Source organism: Panthera onca, chromosome B2 (assembly GCF_046562875.1).
Source record: "Panthera onca isolate mPanOnc1 chromosome B2, mPanOnc1 haplotype 2, whole genome shotgun sequence".
Taxonomy (NCBI): Eukaryota; Metazoa; Chordata; class Mammalia; order Carnivora; family Felidae; genus Panthera; species Panthera onca.
In genome coordinates, this window is record NC_138343.1 from 31,760,823 (window position 1) to 31,774,538 (window position 13,716).

The following is a 13,716-nucleotide window of genomic DNA, read 5'->3' on the forward strand; positions in this document are numbered from 1 at the left end:
TTCCCTGCCTGTCCCTTATTCTGTGACTCCATCCAACCACGGTTTAATTTCTTCTTATGAATTATGTATTAGAAAACTGCCCCCATTCTGTTATGTCTAAAGGGAATAATTAGAAGGAGGCACTGACTCCTCCACTCAAATAGGAAAGAATTCACCCAATCCATAACTCTGCTTGTGGTGCCTCCCCAGGGCCTCAGGAAAAAGCATAGAAAAACCTTATTTCCACCAGAGTTTATTCCTCAGACATGATCACCAGCGACTCACTGGCCCCCATGGCACAGTGTGGGCCCCACAAGGGCCTTTAACCTTCCTCCCCAGACTACATTTGCCCCAGAAACATAGCCTTGGATGTTAACTTGGTTACAGAATATTCCCAGGAACGAGTTCCCCCAACTCACTAAGGTTTACATGGGGTGGGGTGGGAAGTTCAAAGATCTGGGTGGAGAAACCACAGGATCCAAGAAAATTTGGAGGGTCTGAGGATGTTGAGGGGACACAGCAGCATCACTAAGAGTTTGAATCTCCTCCTCCCTTGGAGTGGAAGTTGTAGGACCCTGCCCCTAGGAGATGTGTTGACCTGCAGAAGAAATAAAAAGGACATAATAAGACTTTAAACCAACTTGACCCCATCATCGGTCTCTATAACCATCCATGCCAGAGCCCATAATACAGTGATACTGAAAATTCTAGATCACCAAGGACTAATACCACAAAGCCACTTTCAGTCATGTCCCCATAGATGCTCCACTGGATAGAAGACAGGGGTGTAGGCATTCCTCTTTCCTGTTCCCAATCCTAACAATGGCAGTTTAAATTATGCTCTTGGCAACATGCTGGTGGAATTTCAACCCTATGATAAGCACCATTAGCTGAGCCCAAAAGCTGAGCCCAGTGAACTCTCACCCCTCCAAAGGACCAGTAGGCAAACAGACCAATAGAGATGTTACCTTCTGGATAAATGGACCCAGGGAGGAAAATGTAGCCTAGGAGAAGGAAATATCTGATTAGAGGTCAGTCTGTGGATAAAAGTCTCTGGCAATACTCACAGCAAATGGGGTAGCAATGGGAGGACCAGTCACAAACAGAGAGTGAGCAGAAATTGGGAGCAAGACTGGCAACAGGAGATTAGGTGCAGCACTCACCAGAGGAGCTAGCTTTCCGCCAGCTGAGCAAACCAAGAGACAAAATGATGAGGCCCAGGCCCAGAGTCACTGCAGCCACCGAAACCTTCAGTGTCTGCATCGGGGACAGCCCAGGTGCTGCAAAAAATAGAAACTTACTAGAACCAATCTGTCGCTCATTCCCAGAGCAAACTTAATTTAGTGCGACCTGTACCTAGCAGGTTCAAAGGTGCTTTATCCCAATGCCAAGGATCTAGCTCACACCAACCTACTCCCAAGGAAACAGACCTTCCTCAAAACCCCCATCCTGTAGCTCTCCACTCCTAGAGTAGCCCTGGGGGACCCCTGTCGCCAGAGTTATCACTCTAGCTACTCGGTCCTCTCTAATACAGTGGGACCTCTCAAGGCATCTTTTTTCCTTCCTTCACCCCCACAGGCCCTCTCACCAAAGAATAAAGGATTCCTCAGTCCCTTCTCCATTTACCCCATGGTGACAACGTTTACTCCCTTATGTGTTCTACCTGAGTATTTGTCTATTAAAATGTCTTTCCACCTTTGTTAACTCTCAATGATCCCATTCCATGAGTTATCTGATACCGATGTGTCTCCTCCTGTCCACATCCAGATTTCCAGAACATGTCTCCATCCCACTCCGTAGCTCCTGCCTCCTGGAACCCATCATACTCTGAATCTCATCACACCCAGTTTCCTTCCCCATGCTAGAATGAACATTCCATCGCCAAAGGAAACTCAGGTGCATGTTAGGAAGGAGACTTTCCCAGGAGAGCTGAGGTGTGCCTGTGGGTTCTTCTCTCTGCTCCTCATGCCCTTCTCAGCTGCCCAGCAAGACAGCACTCCCCAAAGGGGGAACCCAGTCTCAGCAGCCAGTCTGGGACTCTGTTCCCTGGCCCTTTGTAGATACCCTTCCTCTTCCTCTTCCTCATTTCTTCCTCTTCTCTTTCCCCAAATCTGTATACCAAATCTCTTGGTACCTTTAACTACTTCCAATCCTGGGCTTGCAATCCAGTGGCGATTGGTTCCTGTTCATTAGGCCCCAAGCATGTAAACCAAAGTGCCTGCCAGCCATGGCTTTTTCTTCCCTGTCAGAGCAGCCCAAATTCAGTACTCCCCCCACACCAACAGAAATTTCTCTTTCTCCTGAAACCTTTTTTATTTCCTCAATTCCCATTCCTGACCCGACAACAGAATAGTTGAAATTTGAGGATCCTAAAATATTGCATCACGATTTGGGGTCCTGAAAACATGGTTACCAAATCCACATCCTCTTTTTCAGGACAGTCACGCTGTTCCCTCCCACCCTCAGACATATGCACCACAACATCAACCATACCACCATGGCGACAACTACAGTCACTCTTTCCATTCCTGTCTCCCATTGCTCCATCTCTGGCCATCAGTCCTCCACCAGTTCCTCCAGACTCGCTCCTCATTCATAGCATCTCCCTTCCCTGCCATATACCATGGACCCGTCCACATGTCACTCCCTGTGCCAAAATGTTGCTCTTCCTTTTTCAACCATCCACTCACAATAGCTCTCTGCTTCAACCCTAATTCCTCTCACCCGCCATGCACTTACTCCAGTCCTCGCAGATGGGCTCAAGAGCCCCGATGTGATCCACCACGCAGGTGTAGGTGTCCCCGAAAGAGGGAGTTGTGGCTAAATGAGAGACGGTCTGATACGTCCAGTCTCCATTGGGCTGAGCCATCTTAGGGGCACTTCTGTGAGGGAGGACAGGCTGCCCATTCTTCCTCCATGAGATATTCACATCAGCTGGATAGAAGCCCCACACGTAGCAGGCCAGCATCACACTCTCCTTCGTGTTAAAAGGAGTGGTTTTGGCTACCTGCACAGTTGGTGGCCCTGCATAGGAGGAAAATGTGGTCGTGAAAGAGGGCCACAGACTGGCTTCTTCTCCAACCTGGTTTCTTTCCTACTTCAATTCTTCGTGGTTTTGCCAACCTGCCCTCCCCGCCCCCACTCCATGTCACCACATATCCCTTTGAAAATGAGGAGTTAGAATTTCCTCCTGCTTTGCTCTTTCTCTTCTCCCATTCCTTCACTGCCCCTTCCTTTCCTTCCTCCTCCAAAATTACATTTGATCACATTGAGTAGAAGCCAGATCTGGACTGCAAGCTGTCTCAGAAGTTGTCGTATTTATTTCAAGCATATAAGCTAACTGTTGTCGAGAGTTGTAAGTTGGGGTTTGTAAAGGTAGGAAAAGATGTCTGCCCTCAAATCTCATTTAACAAATTAAGTGGCTAAATCAAGCAACATATTTCCTTGGAGAGTTTAAGGAAACAAGCCTAACTCGCATCTAATTCTCTTAAATTTGGATTAGTCTAGTACAAATTAATGAGATTACTAATATTGCCATTCTCTACTAGTTTGTTGTCCTAGGCAACTCCCCTGCTTGCCTCTACCTTGGTGCTTTTCAAACAAAATCTTAAATAAATACCCAAGAAACTGTTAAAACTCAGATTCCCTAGGTTGCATCCTCAGATATTTTCACTGAGAGGATGTGTAGTGGCCCTCAAGGGTTTGTATTTTTAACAAGCACCTTCCCCAGGCAATTCTGAGAAAAGTGGTCCAGAGATCACATGTTAAGACATATTACTCTCTCCTATGAAGATCTTCATATTTTCTTTTACCAATCTCAAGTCATTCTCAGGGCAAGGGCTTTGGGGCAAGAAAGCATATTGAAATCCTCTGGGAGGCTTTCTAAATATCCCCATGACCAGGCCCATCCCAGACCTAGAACATCAGAACCTAGCATAAAGAGGCATGCGCATTTTGGGAAAAGGCATTCTGGTTGTTCTGACACGCTCCTGGCTGAACTTGGCTCTGCATCTTTGAGATGCCCTGCATTGGAGGAAAGCATGTTTACTTTCTCCTCAATAGCTCCCCATTGGCTCAAACATCACCTCCCCTTCTTTATCTCTGCTCCACTCCCATCAACAACCCTTTGAAGGTCAACACTCACTCTTTCTACATTTCAGGTCCACACATTTTCTGCTTCTTTCCTGCCCAAATCTCAAACCCCTTGCCTACAGAGGGATACTCCCTGGACTCCCCCCTCCTAATTGTGCTTCTTAAAATAGCCCCTTTACACCCCTCTCTTCTTACGTGTCCTGTGGGTCAGTGATCCCCAGAAGGACTGGGTATGTGTGGCACAGTCCTGGAGCCCATTAGACAAGCGCCGGAGTAGGCTTTCCTGTTGGTTGAGGTAATCTGAGAAGTAATTTGCCAAGACACTCAGTACCCCAAATTCACAAGGGACCATTTTGGATGTTTGGGGATCCCAGCAGGTCAGCAAATCCTTGTTGAAGGAGACACAATATGTGAAATCCTTTGGAGTCCCATCATCATCCAACAGACAGGTGCTTTCCACATGGGCTAAAAAGCCACCTACAGAAGCCAGAGAAGGGGAGCAGCTCAGAGACGTCTTCAGGGAGCCCCAACTCCAGTTTCATCCTGTGAGTGGGGCGTAGCTTTCCCACCTCAGGCAGCAGCTACAGACCAAGCTCCTGACTGGAGTGTCTGAGAGCACTGAGTAAGGGAATAGAGGGTAGTAGCAGAGAAGATTTTAGATGCCATTTCCTCTTTATATGAGACTAAGTACGGAAACAGGAATTGCCCAAAATTATTTGCAAGTTTAAATGCAACAATTTACCCAGGACAAGACTTTCAGTGAGGCAAATTATTGAGTGAGAAAAGGGTCAAGGGAAAGAGTCATCTTTGTTGTATGCTGGATATTTTATTAAATATTAACTCCATATATATTTATGAAGCATACACACATATTATGTGCCACTGTGCTAGCAGCTGAGAATGCAGCAGGAAACAAGACAGATGTTGCCCTTGCCTACATTCCAGTAAGAGATCTATGTTACACAAATAATTATACAGCTAAATTATTTTAAAATTGTCATAAAGATACAAAAGGACAAAGTGCTATCAGAGTATATACCAGGGAGACAAACTGTAGCCTGGGGTGTCCAAATCCAAATGAACCCCCTTGCAGAGGAAAGGAGGAGAGGAAAGGAGCAGAGGAAAGGAAGGTCCCAAGAAAGAATGTCCTTACCTGCTCTGGTGGAGCCCAGGCTGAGGCCTAGCAGCAATGGCAGGAGTGTGTTCATGCTCTGCTCTAGGAACACACTGGGAATTCAGTCCCCTGGACCAGTTCTTCCAGGGGCCCTGGGTCCTCGCCTGCTCCAGAAGCCCCAGCCTGGATAGATGATCTCCAGATCCTGCGTGGAATACAGTATTGCCCCAGTTCCTTGATCCCCACTAAATTAGTGATTTGGAGTCACCCAGCCCCTAGATACTAAACCTGTTCCTACCAGCTCTTCTAAGTCAGAGTTTCAAACTAAGAGTTGTCAGATCGGTGAAGTAGGCGGGGACAAACGTAGAGACAAATGGCTCAGTGCTTCAGCCTAGCATCATCAGTTACCAGGTAAATCTTATCCTGCCCTAGGCTTTAAACCATTCCATCTTTTAACTCTTTGCCGGTGGGAAAGACCAGTCTGTAGGTAGATTTCCCTAGATCAGTGGAGAGAATAATCCCAATATTCCCAAAACATATGTAGCCTGGAGTGCCCATTGGTTTAACAGTTTCCTTTCAAAATCCTTCCAAAAGACTGGCACTAGATAACTTCTCATGTCCCTTAGAGGGAGGTTTCTTAGAAAGATGTTACAAACCCTCAGTCTGTCCCGTCATTTGGAGATGGAGATGGGATGATGGAAGGCCCTTCTAGAGCAAGTGGCTGCTGTGAGGAAGGAGGCACAGGAAGAGTGCAGCGTTATCTGGCATCAAACCAAGACAGTTCCACCTTAGAGGTCAGAGACAGAGCCTGGAAAATCCCTCCCTGGGATTCCATTGCTTCTTTTGTTCTAGCCAGCAAAGCTTCCTCTCATCTTTTCTGCTTTTTGGAGCCAGGAAATCCTCTCCTCCACCACTCTGAGCCATCTCTGGGCAGACTGCAGGACAACTCCCTTAACCCTTGATAAACAGCTGGTGGTGGACCAGTTCCCAAAGCTCACCTGCCTCCCCCAAATGCAACTTCTCATGTATTTTTCTCCCTCTGGTCCTACCTATCCCCAAGCAGGTCCCTGCATTATGAAGCCACTAGAAAAATATAATAAAGCTTCTCTCCTCTTCTTCCCCAGGAAAAGACAGATTTTAAATTTCAATTCGTGCTCCTAACCCACTGTGAACTATGCAATTGGTGGCTTTTTCCATCACAATTTAAAACCCTAAATTAGCTTCTCTCTGCTCCCCATCAGGCTTCAGGGCTGTGTCTCTTCACCTCTGAGTTTCTGCAAGCTCTTGGACTTGATTTAGTAATGAGCTAAATGAGAGAGGATTAAGAGACAGCCCCTTGACACCACACTTATCTATCGATATTTGTGAAGAAAAAAGAAGCATGTGCCAAAAGTGAAGACAAAGATGAATATTAGAAACAAAAGACTTGTTTCATGTAATGAGTTGAGATTAATTGAAGTTCTGCCCATGTTTCCCAGCCACCCTTACTCTCAACCCCACCCTGATTATAAGATGCTTCTATACTCTACCTCCTCTAATGGGCCATCAGGTGAGCTGGAATGGGCAGAAAATCGGGCAGTAAATCCAAAATTTGTTGATCTTCTGCTTTGAAACAGATACTATACCAGGTAGGCCCTTTCCATGGTATCTCATATAATCTTAAAAGACCTGTTAAGTGTCCTCATTTTACAGTTTTGAAAACAGATCCAAATATTCACACCCAAGATCTAGAGGTACACACACACATACACACACACACACACACACACGTGCGCGCGCACGCGCACACACATCATATACACAAACATAGACACAGGTGCACACGTGCACACACGAGCCTGTCTGCACCCTCACTACATCCTGGGGCTGAGATGACCCACAGAAAGGTAGCTAGTGGCGGCCTCTGTTGAAAAAAAGATAAAGGGAAGAACCAATCCATCCATCCAAGTCTTAGCTTCCCTGTTCTCCTTCTGTTCTTAGAACCTGTGTCTCCTTGCTTTCTTTTTTTTAAATTTTTTTAATGTTTATTTATTTTTGAGACAGAGACAGAGCATGAGTGGGGGAGGGGCAGAGAGCGAAGGAGAGACAGAATCTAAATGAGCCTCCAGGCTCTGAGCTGTCAGCACAGAGCCCAACGCGGGGCTTGAACTCACGGACCATGAAATCAGGACCTGAGCCAAAGTCGGACACTTAAAGGACTAAGCCACACAGGTGCCCCTCCTTGCTTTCTCTTTTGACAGTTTCAAAACTGTAAACTCTCTGCCACACACACACACACACACACACACACACTTCCCCTTTACATCCTTCCCCTTTCCCCTACGTAGGTAGTGAGCCTAACCTTGTAGGCACCAGGGCTTGGGATCCTCTTCAATGTCTACAAAGCCTGCCTGGGCACAGGAACGGTGGCGGTGTGGTCACGTGCCTGTGCAGGGGTGGTGGCCGCCAGCGTGCTGAGCCCCCCGCCCCACGGAGTTCCCTCTCGTGTCTAGGCCTGTACTCTGGCAGCCAAAGGAGACGTGAAACCCCCCGTGAGGCAGCAGCAGGAAATGCAGAAAATTTCACTTCTCTATTAATGAGAAGACTGAAGGTGCTTTTTAGACTAAAGCAGGACAGAAAACCCAGAGACCTGTGCTCAGCGAAGAGGCTTCTTCCTTCCCCTCCCCTCCTAATTTTACATAGAGCTGTGTCCCCCACCTCCCATCAACCCAAAAGAACATTTTAAGTGCACTGTCCATTGTGATTGTATAACTATTTCTGTAGCACCAGGACTGAAGGAGTGAGGGAGCCACAGCCACATACCCACATGCTGTCCCTTTTTTTACTGCCACTACCCAAGCCCAGAGCACAAGTCCTCTCCTTCCACACTGCCTCTCCCTCTAGGCTGGCCACCATGCACCACAAGTAGACTGACCACAGCATTTCCGTGCAGACTACTACAGGCAATGCCCAGCTAGAAGATAAGGATTCAGCCCCCATGTCATTTGATTTTAGGTCAGTTGGGGAGTGAGAACAAACATCTGTAAAGAGAAGAATTTATGTTAAATCAAGTAAGCAATAAGGCCATTGTACTTCAAAGAGAAATCATTGAGGGCATGGTGGACAGGGAGTCCTCCCCATCTGAGGACGCCTGGAGGTGAGCACTGAATACTGGTCTGGAGTCATGTTCAGAAGAGCAAGGCAGTTGGCACCACAGTCCTGGCATATAACTCCACAAGTTTGGTAATGTTATGAGGTGCTGTTGGGGGTCTATCAGGAGCCCGACCTGGCTAAAACAAAAACAGACCACAATAACATCGCTGTCATCACACACTGAAGGAAGTCACAAATGTGGTCTCACGCTGTTCCTGAGAGTATGACCATAATAATAAATCACATCTTGGTACTTCCTTATGTTGCTCCCTGTAAGCTCTCAGGTTCCTCTTCTGGACAGATGTTTTAACTCAAGCCTCAATTTTATAAACTCAAAAATTGCGCAACCCACCAATCATTTGCAATAGAAAACCAAAAGCATGAGACCACATTTGTGACGTCTTTCAATGTCTTCTCAAAACTACACACACCTGCACCCTGCCAGGATTGCTAATATTACTTCCCAGTCTGTCCAACCTCGCCTCTACCCAGCCCCACCTCACCTCTGCCCTCCTACTCCATCTTCTACCTTAAATTCACTGCTCCAGACCCTAACCTTGGGGTTACTGTTGCTGTACCTAGCCCATCATCTTTTCATCCTGCGGCCAAATTACTTGAACAGCTAGGGGATATTCTATGTCATTTGTCACCACAGCTCCTGAAAAATGTTACTATAAGAACTTTATGGATAAAAGGGAAAACTTTATTAAGATCCATATGAACACCTCAGAAAATGAAAAGACATATTCACAGATGGGGCATCCTAATTTAATGAAGAAGCCAATTTCTCCCCATATCACTAACCTAAATGCTGTCCTAACCAAATCATAGCAGGATTTGGGGAGAATTTGATAAAGTGATTCTAAAAGTACACGGAAATCAAACCCATGAGCATCTTAGACAATTTTAGTAAAGAAGAGCAAAATGGGGTTTTTAGAGAGGTGAAGTTATAAAGAAATGGAAAACAGCCCTGCCAAATATTAAGACATATGAAAAGCCATAATAATTAAAACAATATGATACTGACATAGGAACTGACAAACCAGTGGACCAAATAATTCAGAGACAAATCCATGAACATAGGGAAACTTGGAATAAAATCCCTGGGAATAAATAGAATGTTTAGTAAATGATATTAAGAAGATCAATTTACTCTTTGGAGGAAAAGAAAGTTGTATCCTTATTCACATCATATAGAAAAATTCCAGATCAGTAAAGATATAAATGTTAAAGGAAAACAATAACACTAATAGAAGAAAGCATAGTGAAATTCATACATGGCCAGATAAATATAAGGCAAGTTTTTCTACCCAAAATTACTCATCAGGTAAAAGGGAATTACTTTATACACAAGTCCTTAGGTTCTTTTGTTTTCAAATTATGGCCACTCTTTCAAAGCTGTTTGGAGAAGATACATTATCCCAAAATGAGGTTAATAAATACAAGGGCCTCCATACTGTTTTCAACAGTGGCTACACCAATTTACTGTCCTGCCAGCAGTGCATCACCAGTGTAGAGGTTGCTCAAAAAGTTAAAAATAGAACTACCATTTGATCCACCAACTCCACTTTTGAGTATTTATCCAAAGAAAATGAAAACACTAACTCAAAAAGATATATGCACCCCATGTTGATTCAGCATTGTTTACAATAGCCAAGGCATGGAAAAAACCCAAGTGTCTATTAATGGCTGGATGGATAAAGAAATTGTGGTTGGGGGGCGCCTGGGTGGCTCAGTCGGTTAAGCGTCTAACTTCAGCTCAGGTCATGATCTCGCGGTTTGTGAGTTCGAGCCCCGCGTCGGGCTCTGGGCTGATGGCTCAGAGCCTGGAGCCTGCTTCCGATTCTGTGTCTCCCTCTCTCTCTGCCCCTCCCCCGTTCATGCTCTGTCTCTCTCTGTCCCAAAAATAAATAAACGTTAAAAAAAAAAAAATTAAAAAAAAAAAAAAAAAAAAGAAATTGTGGTTGGGGTGTGTGTGTGTGTGTGTGTGTGTACAATGAAATGTTAATATTATTCAGCTATTAAAAAAAAAAAGGAAACCTTTCCATTTGTGGCAACATGAATAGATCCCAAGGGCATTATGCAAAGTGAAATAAGTCAGACAGAGAAAGAAAGATAACATATAATCTCTCTTATATGTGGAATCTAAAAAAGTAAAACATAAAAATAAAAAAAGTATTCATAGACACAGAGAACAGATTGGTGGTTGAGAGATTGGAGGAAGAAATTAATGAAATGTTTTTGATGTCTATTTTAGTTTAAATAGATCATTTTTTAAAATAAACAAAAGAATTTGGAAGTCATTCACATAATCAAAAAATACATTAAAAATAAATTTAAAATTGTTTTATAAAATGTTAATGATGGCTGCAGCAACTTTCTACTCAACACGTCTCTGGAGGTAAGGGAAACAAAAGCAAAAATGAACTATTGGGACCTCATCAAAATAAAAAGCTTTTGCACAGTGAAGGAAACAATCAGCAAAACTAAAAGGCAACCGACAGAATGGGAGAAGATATTTGCAAATGACACATTAGATAAAGGGTTAGTATCCAAAATGTATAAAGAACTTATCAAACTCAACACCCAAAAAACAAATAATCTAGTGAAGAAATTGCAAAAGACATGAATAAACACTTCTCCAAAGAAGACATCCAGATGGCCAACCGACACATGAAAAAATGCTCAACATCACTCATCATCAAGGAAATACAAATCAAAACCACATTGAGATACCACCTCACACCTGTCAGAAACATTAACAACTCAGGCAACAACAGATGTTGGCGAGGATGCAGAAAGAGAGGATCACTTTTGCACTGCTGGCGGGAATGCAAACTGGTGCAGCCATTCTGGAAAACAGTACAGAGGTCCCTAAAAAATTAAAAATAGAACTACCCTATGACCCAGCAATTGCACTACTAGGTATTTATCCAAGGGATACAGGTGTGCTGTTTTGAAGGGGCACATGCACCCCAAAGGTTATAGCAGCACTATCAACAATAGCCAAAGTATGGAAAGAGCCCAAATTTCCATCCACAGATGAATGGATAAAGACGATGTGGTATGTATATACAATGGAGTATTACTCGGCAATCAAAAAGAATGAAATCTTGCCATTTGCAACTACATGGATGGACCTAGAGGGTATTATGCTAAGTGAAATTAGTCAGTCAGAGGGGCACCTGGGTGGCTCAGTCGGTGAAGCGTCTGATTTCGGCTCAGGTCATGATCTCGCGGTCCATGATTTTGAGCCCGACTGTGCTGACCGCTCAGAGCCTGGAGTCTGTTTCCGATTCTGTGTCTCCCCCTCTCTCTCTGACCCTCCCCCATGCATGCTCTGTCTCTCTCTGTCTCAAAAATAAAAAAATAAATAAACGTTAAAAAAATAATTAAAAAAAAAAGAAATTAGTCAGAGAAAAAAAAAATATCATATGACTTCACTCATATGAGGACTTTAAGAGACAAAACAGATGAACATAAGGGAAGGGAAGCAAAAATAATATAAAAACAGGGAGGGGGACAAAACAGAAGAGACTCTTAAATGTGGAAAACAAACAAAGGGTTACTGGAGGGGTTGTGGGAGGGGGGATGGGCTAAATGGGTAAGGGACATTAAGGAATCTACTCCTGAAGTCATTGTTGCACTATGTGCTAACCAACTTGGATGTAAATTTAAATAAATAAATAAATAAATAAATAAATAAATAAATAAATAAAATGTGAATGGAAACAGTTAATATCCCCACATTAATATATCATGTTATAAAACATGTTATTTTAATTTTGTGAGTTAGTAACTAAATAAAGGTAGCTAGCAGACATTTGACTATTTCCCTATAACTTTTATATCCCTCAAACTTTATATATTGAAATTGGTCAAAAAACTTCTAAAATATTCCAATCAAGAAAACTGAGTATCATTTTATCACTTTACATTCCAGTGAAAATTGTGACTTTACTGCCTTGGGGTTGGAAAGAATTTCTTAAGATCACAAAACACAAACCATGAGGGTTCTGACTGTCAAAATTAAATAATTCTATTCAGGGAAAGAATATATACGAATTTAACTGAAGAGCAGCAAACTAGAAGAAAGCATTGCAATATTTATACTGACGTAAAATTATTACATAGACTATATAAGAAATCCCCACAAATTCACAAGAAGACAATGCAATTTTAAAAATAGACAAAAGATATGAATCAGCAATTCACAGAGAGAAACCTATGAAAAGATGACCAACTTCAGTAGTAACACGAGAAAGGCAAATTAAAAGGAAATACCACTTTACATCCACCCTATTGCCAACATTTGAAAGTCTCGTAATTTCAAGTGTTAGTGATGATAAAGGAAAATGAGAACCACCTTGCTACATTGATGGAAGGATAAACTGTTTATAATCCCTGAATTATATAAATTACCAACTAGTTGGGTGAAAAAAATTAACGTATGAAACAAGGCAGCGTATCCTTGAGAGCAAAGTCTGTGGTGAAGTGTGTTAAGTTTTAGAGAAGCTCAGTGAAGATCAATTAAGGGTGGAGGAGGGTTGCCAGGCTGACACAGTGGGAAGAGCATGTGACTGAGACGGAAGCCTGATCCCGGGATCTCGTGTTCAAGACCCACGCTGGGTGTGGAGATTAGTAAATAAACTTTAAAACAAAACAAAACAAAAAAAAGCCTGCAGGATTAGGGATAGGTTCACAGAAGGAGTGAACATGGATTGGATCCATAGCGTTGGTTAAAATAGGAACAAGGGAAGCAGAATGAAGAAGGTATTCCGGTGAGAGGAAAAGCCTGGACAAGTGCCCTAAGGTGACACGATACTGTCAAGAAAGAGCCATGAAACTGGACAGGATTACTGCTGGGAAGGGGACACCTGAGAGGCTCTTCAATGCTTCTCAAGGATTGCAAGTGACAGTATCATAAAATGTTTGATCAGACAGCATCTAACACGAGCCCATCACTTCACAGATGAGGAATTTGAGGTCCGGAGAGGGGAGGTGACTTGTCTAAGGTCACACAGCACAATGAAAGCAGTTTGGAGACTTGACTGGCAAGAAACTTCTGGATAGTTGGAAAGTAGAAACCAGGAAGAACTTCAAAGTAATAAGAGACAGATGTAGAATGGTAAAGAGAAAAGAAAAAGAAAAAGGGAAATATCTCAAAGGGAGAAAATACAATACTTGGTTGTCAGTTCCAGAAAAAAGAAAGAAGTCAATGATGCTGCAGAGTTCCCCTGTGGAAATCCTTGCTCAATTATTGAGTAACTTTTCCACGTGCTAAACACTGCATTCTACAGATATTAACTTCACAACACAGTTAAGGTGGACACCATTGTTTTCCTTACTCTTTTACAGAAAATAATATCAAGGCACAGAAAGGTTAAGTAATCTGCCCA

General features: G+C 43.3%; 1 protein-coding gene across 3 annotated transcripts; it reads right to left on the reverse strand.

Moving 5' to 3' along the window:
* Positions 1 to 216: 216 nt before the first annotated feature.
* LOC132666306 (HLA class II histocompatibility antigen, DM beta chain) lies at positions 217 to 5,518 on the reverse strand. Of its 3 annotated transcripts, XM_060614320.3 has the most exons (6): positions 5,225 to 5,516; positions 4,267 to 4,548; positions 2,719 to 3,003; positions 1,143 to 1,259; positions 948 to 983; positions 217 to 577 (listed from the first exon to the last, which is right to left on the reverse strand). In XM_060614320.3, the coding sequence occupies exons 1-6, from the start codon at positions 5,277 to 5,279 to the stop codon at positions 561 to 563; spliced, it is 792 nt and encodes a 263-aa protein (XP_060470303.3). In that variant the 5' UTR covers positions 5,280 to 5,516; the 3' UTR covers positions 217 to 560. The 3 variants fall into 3 exon arrangements, 2 of the variants coding, with proteins under 2 accessions (XP_060470303.3, XP_060470304.3); XM_060614321.3 differs by lacking the exon at positions 948 to 983 and having other exon boundaries at positions 5,225 to 5,517; XR_013555580.2 differs by lacking the exons at positions 217 to 577; positions 948 to 983 and adding an exon at positions 2,114 to 2,221 and having other exon boundaries at positions 1,152 to 1,259; positions 5,225 to 5,518.
* Between the last annotated feature and the right edge of the window lie 8,198 nt (positions 5,519 to 13,716).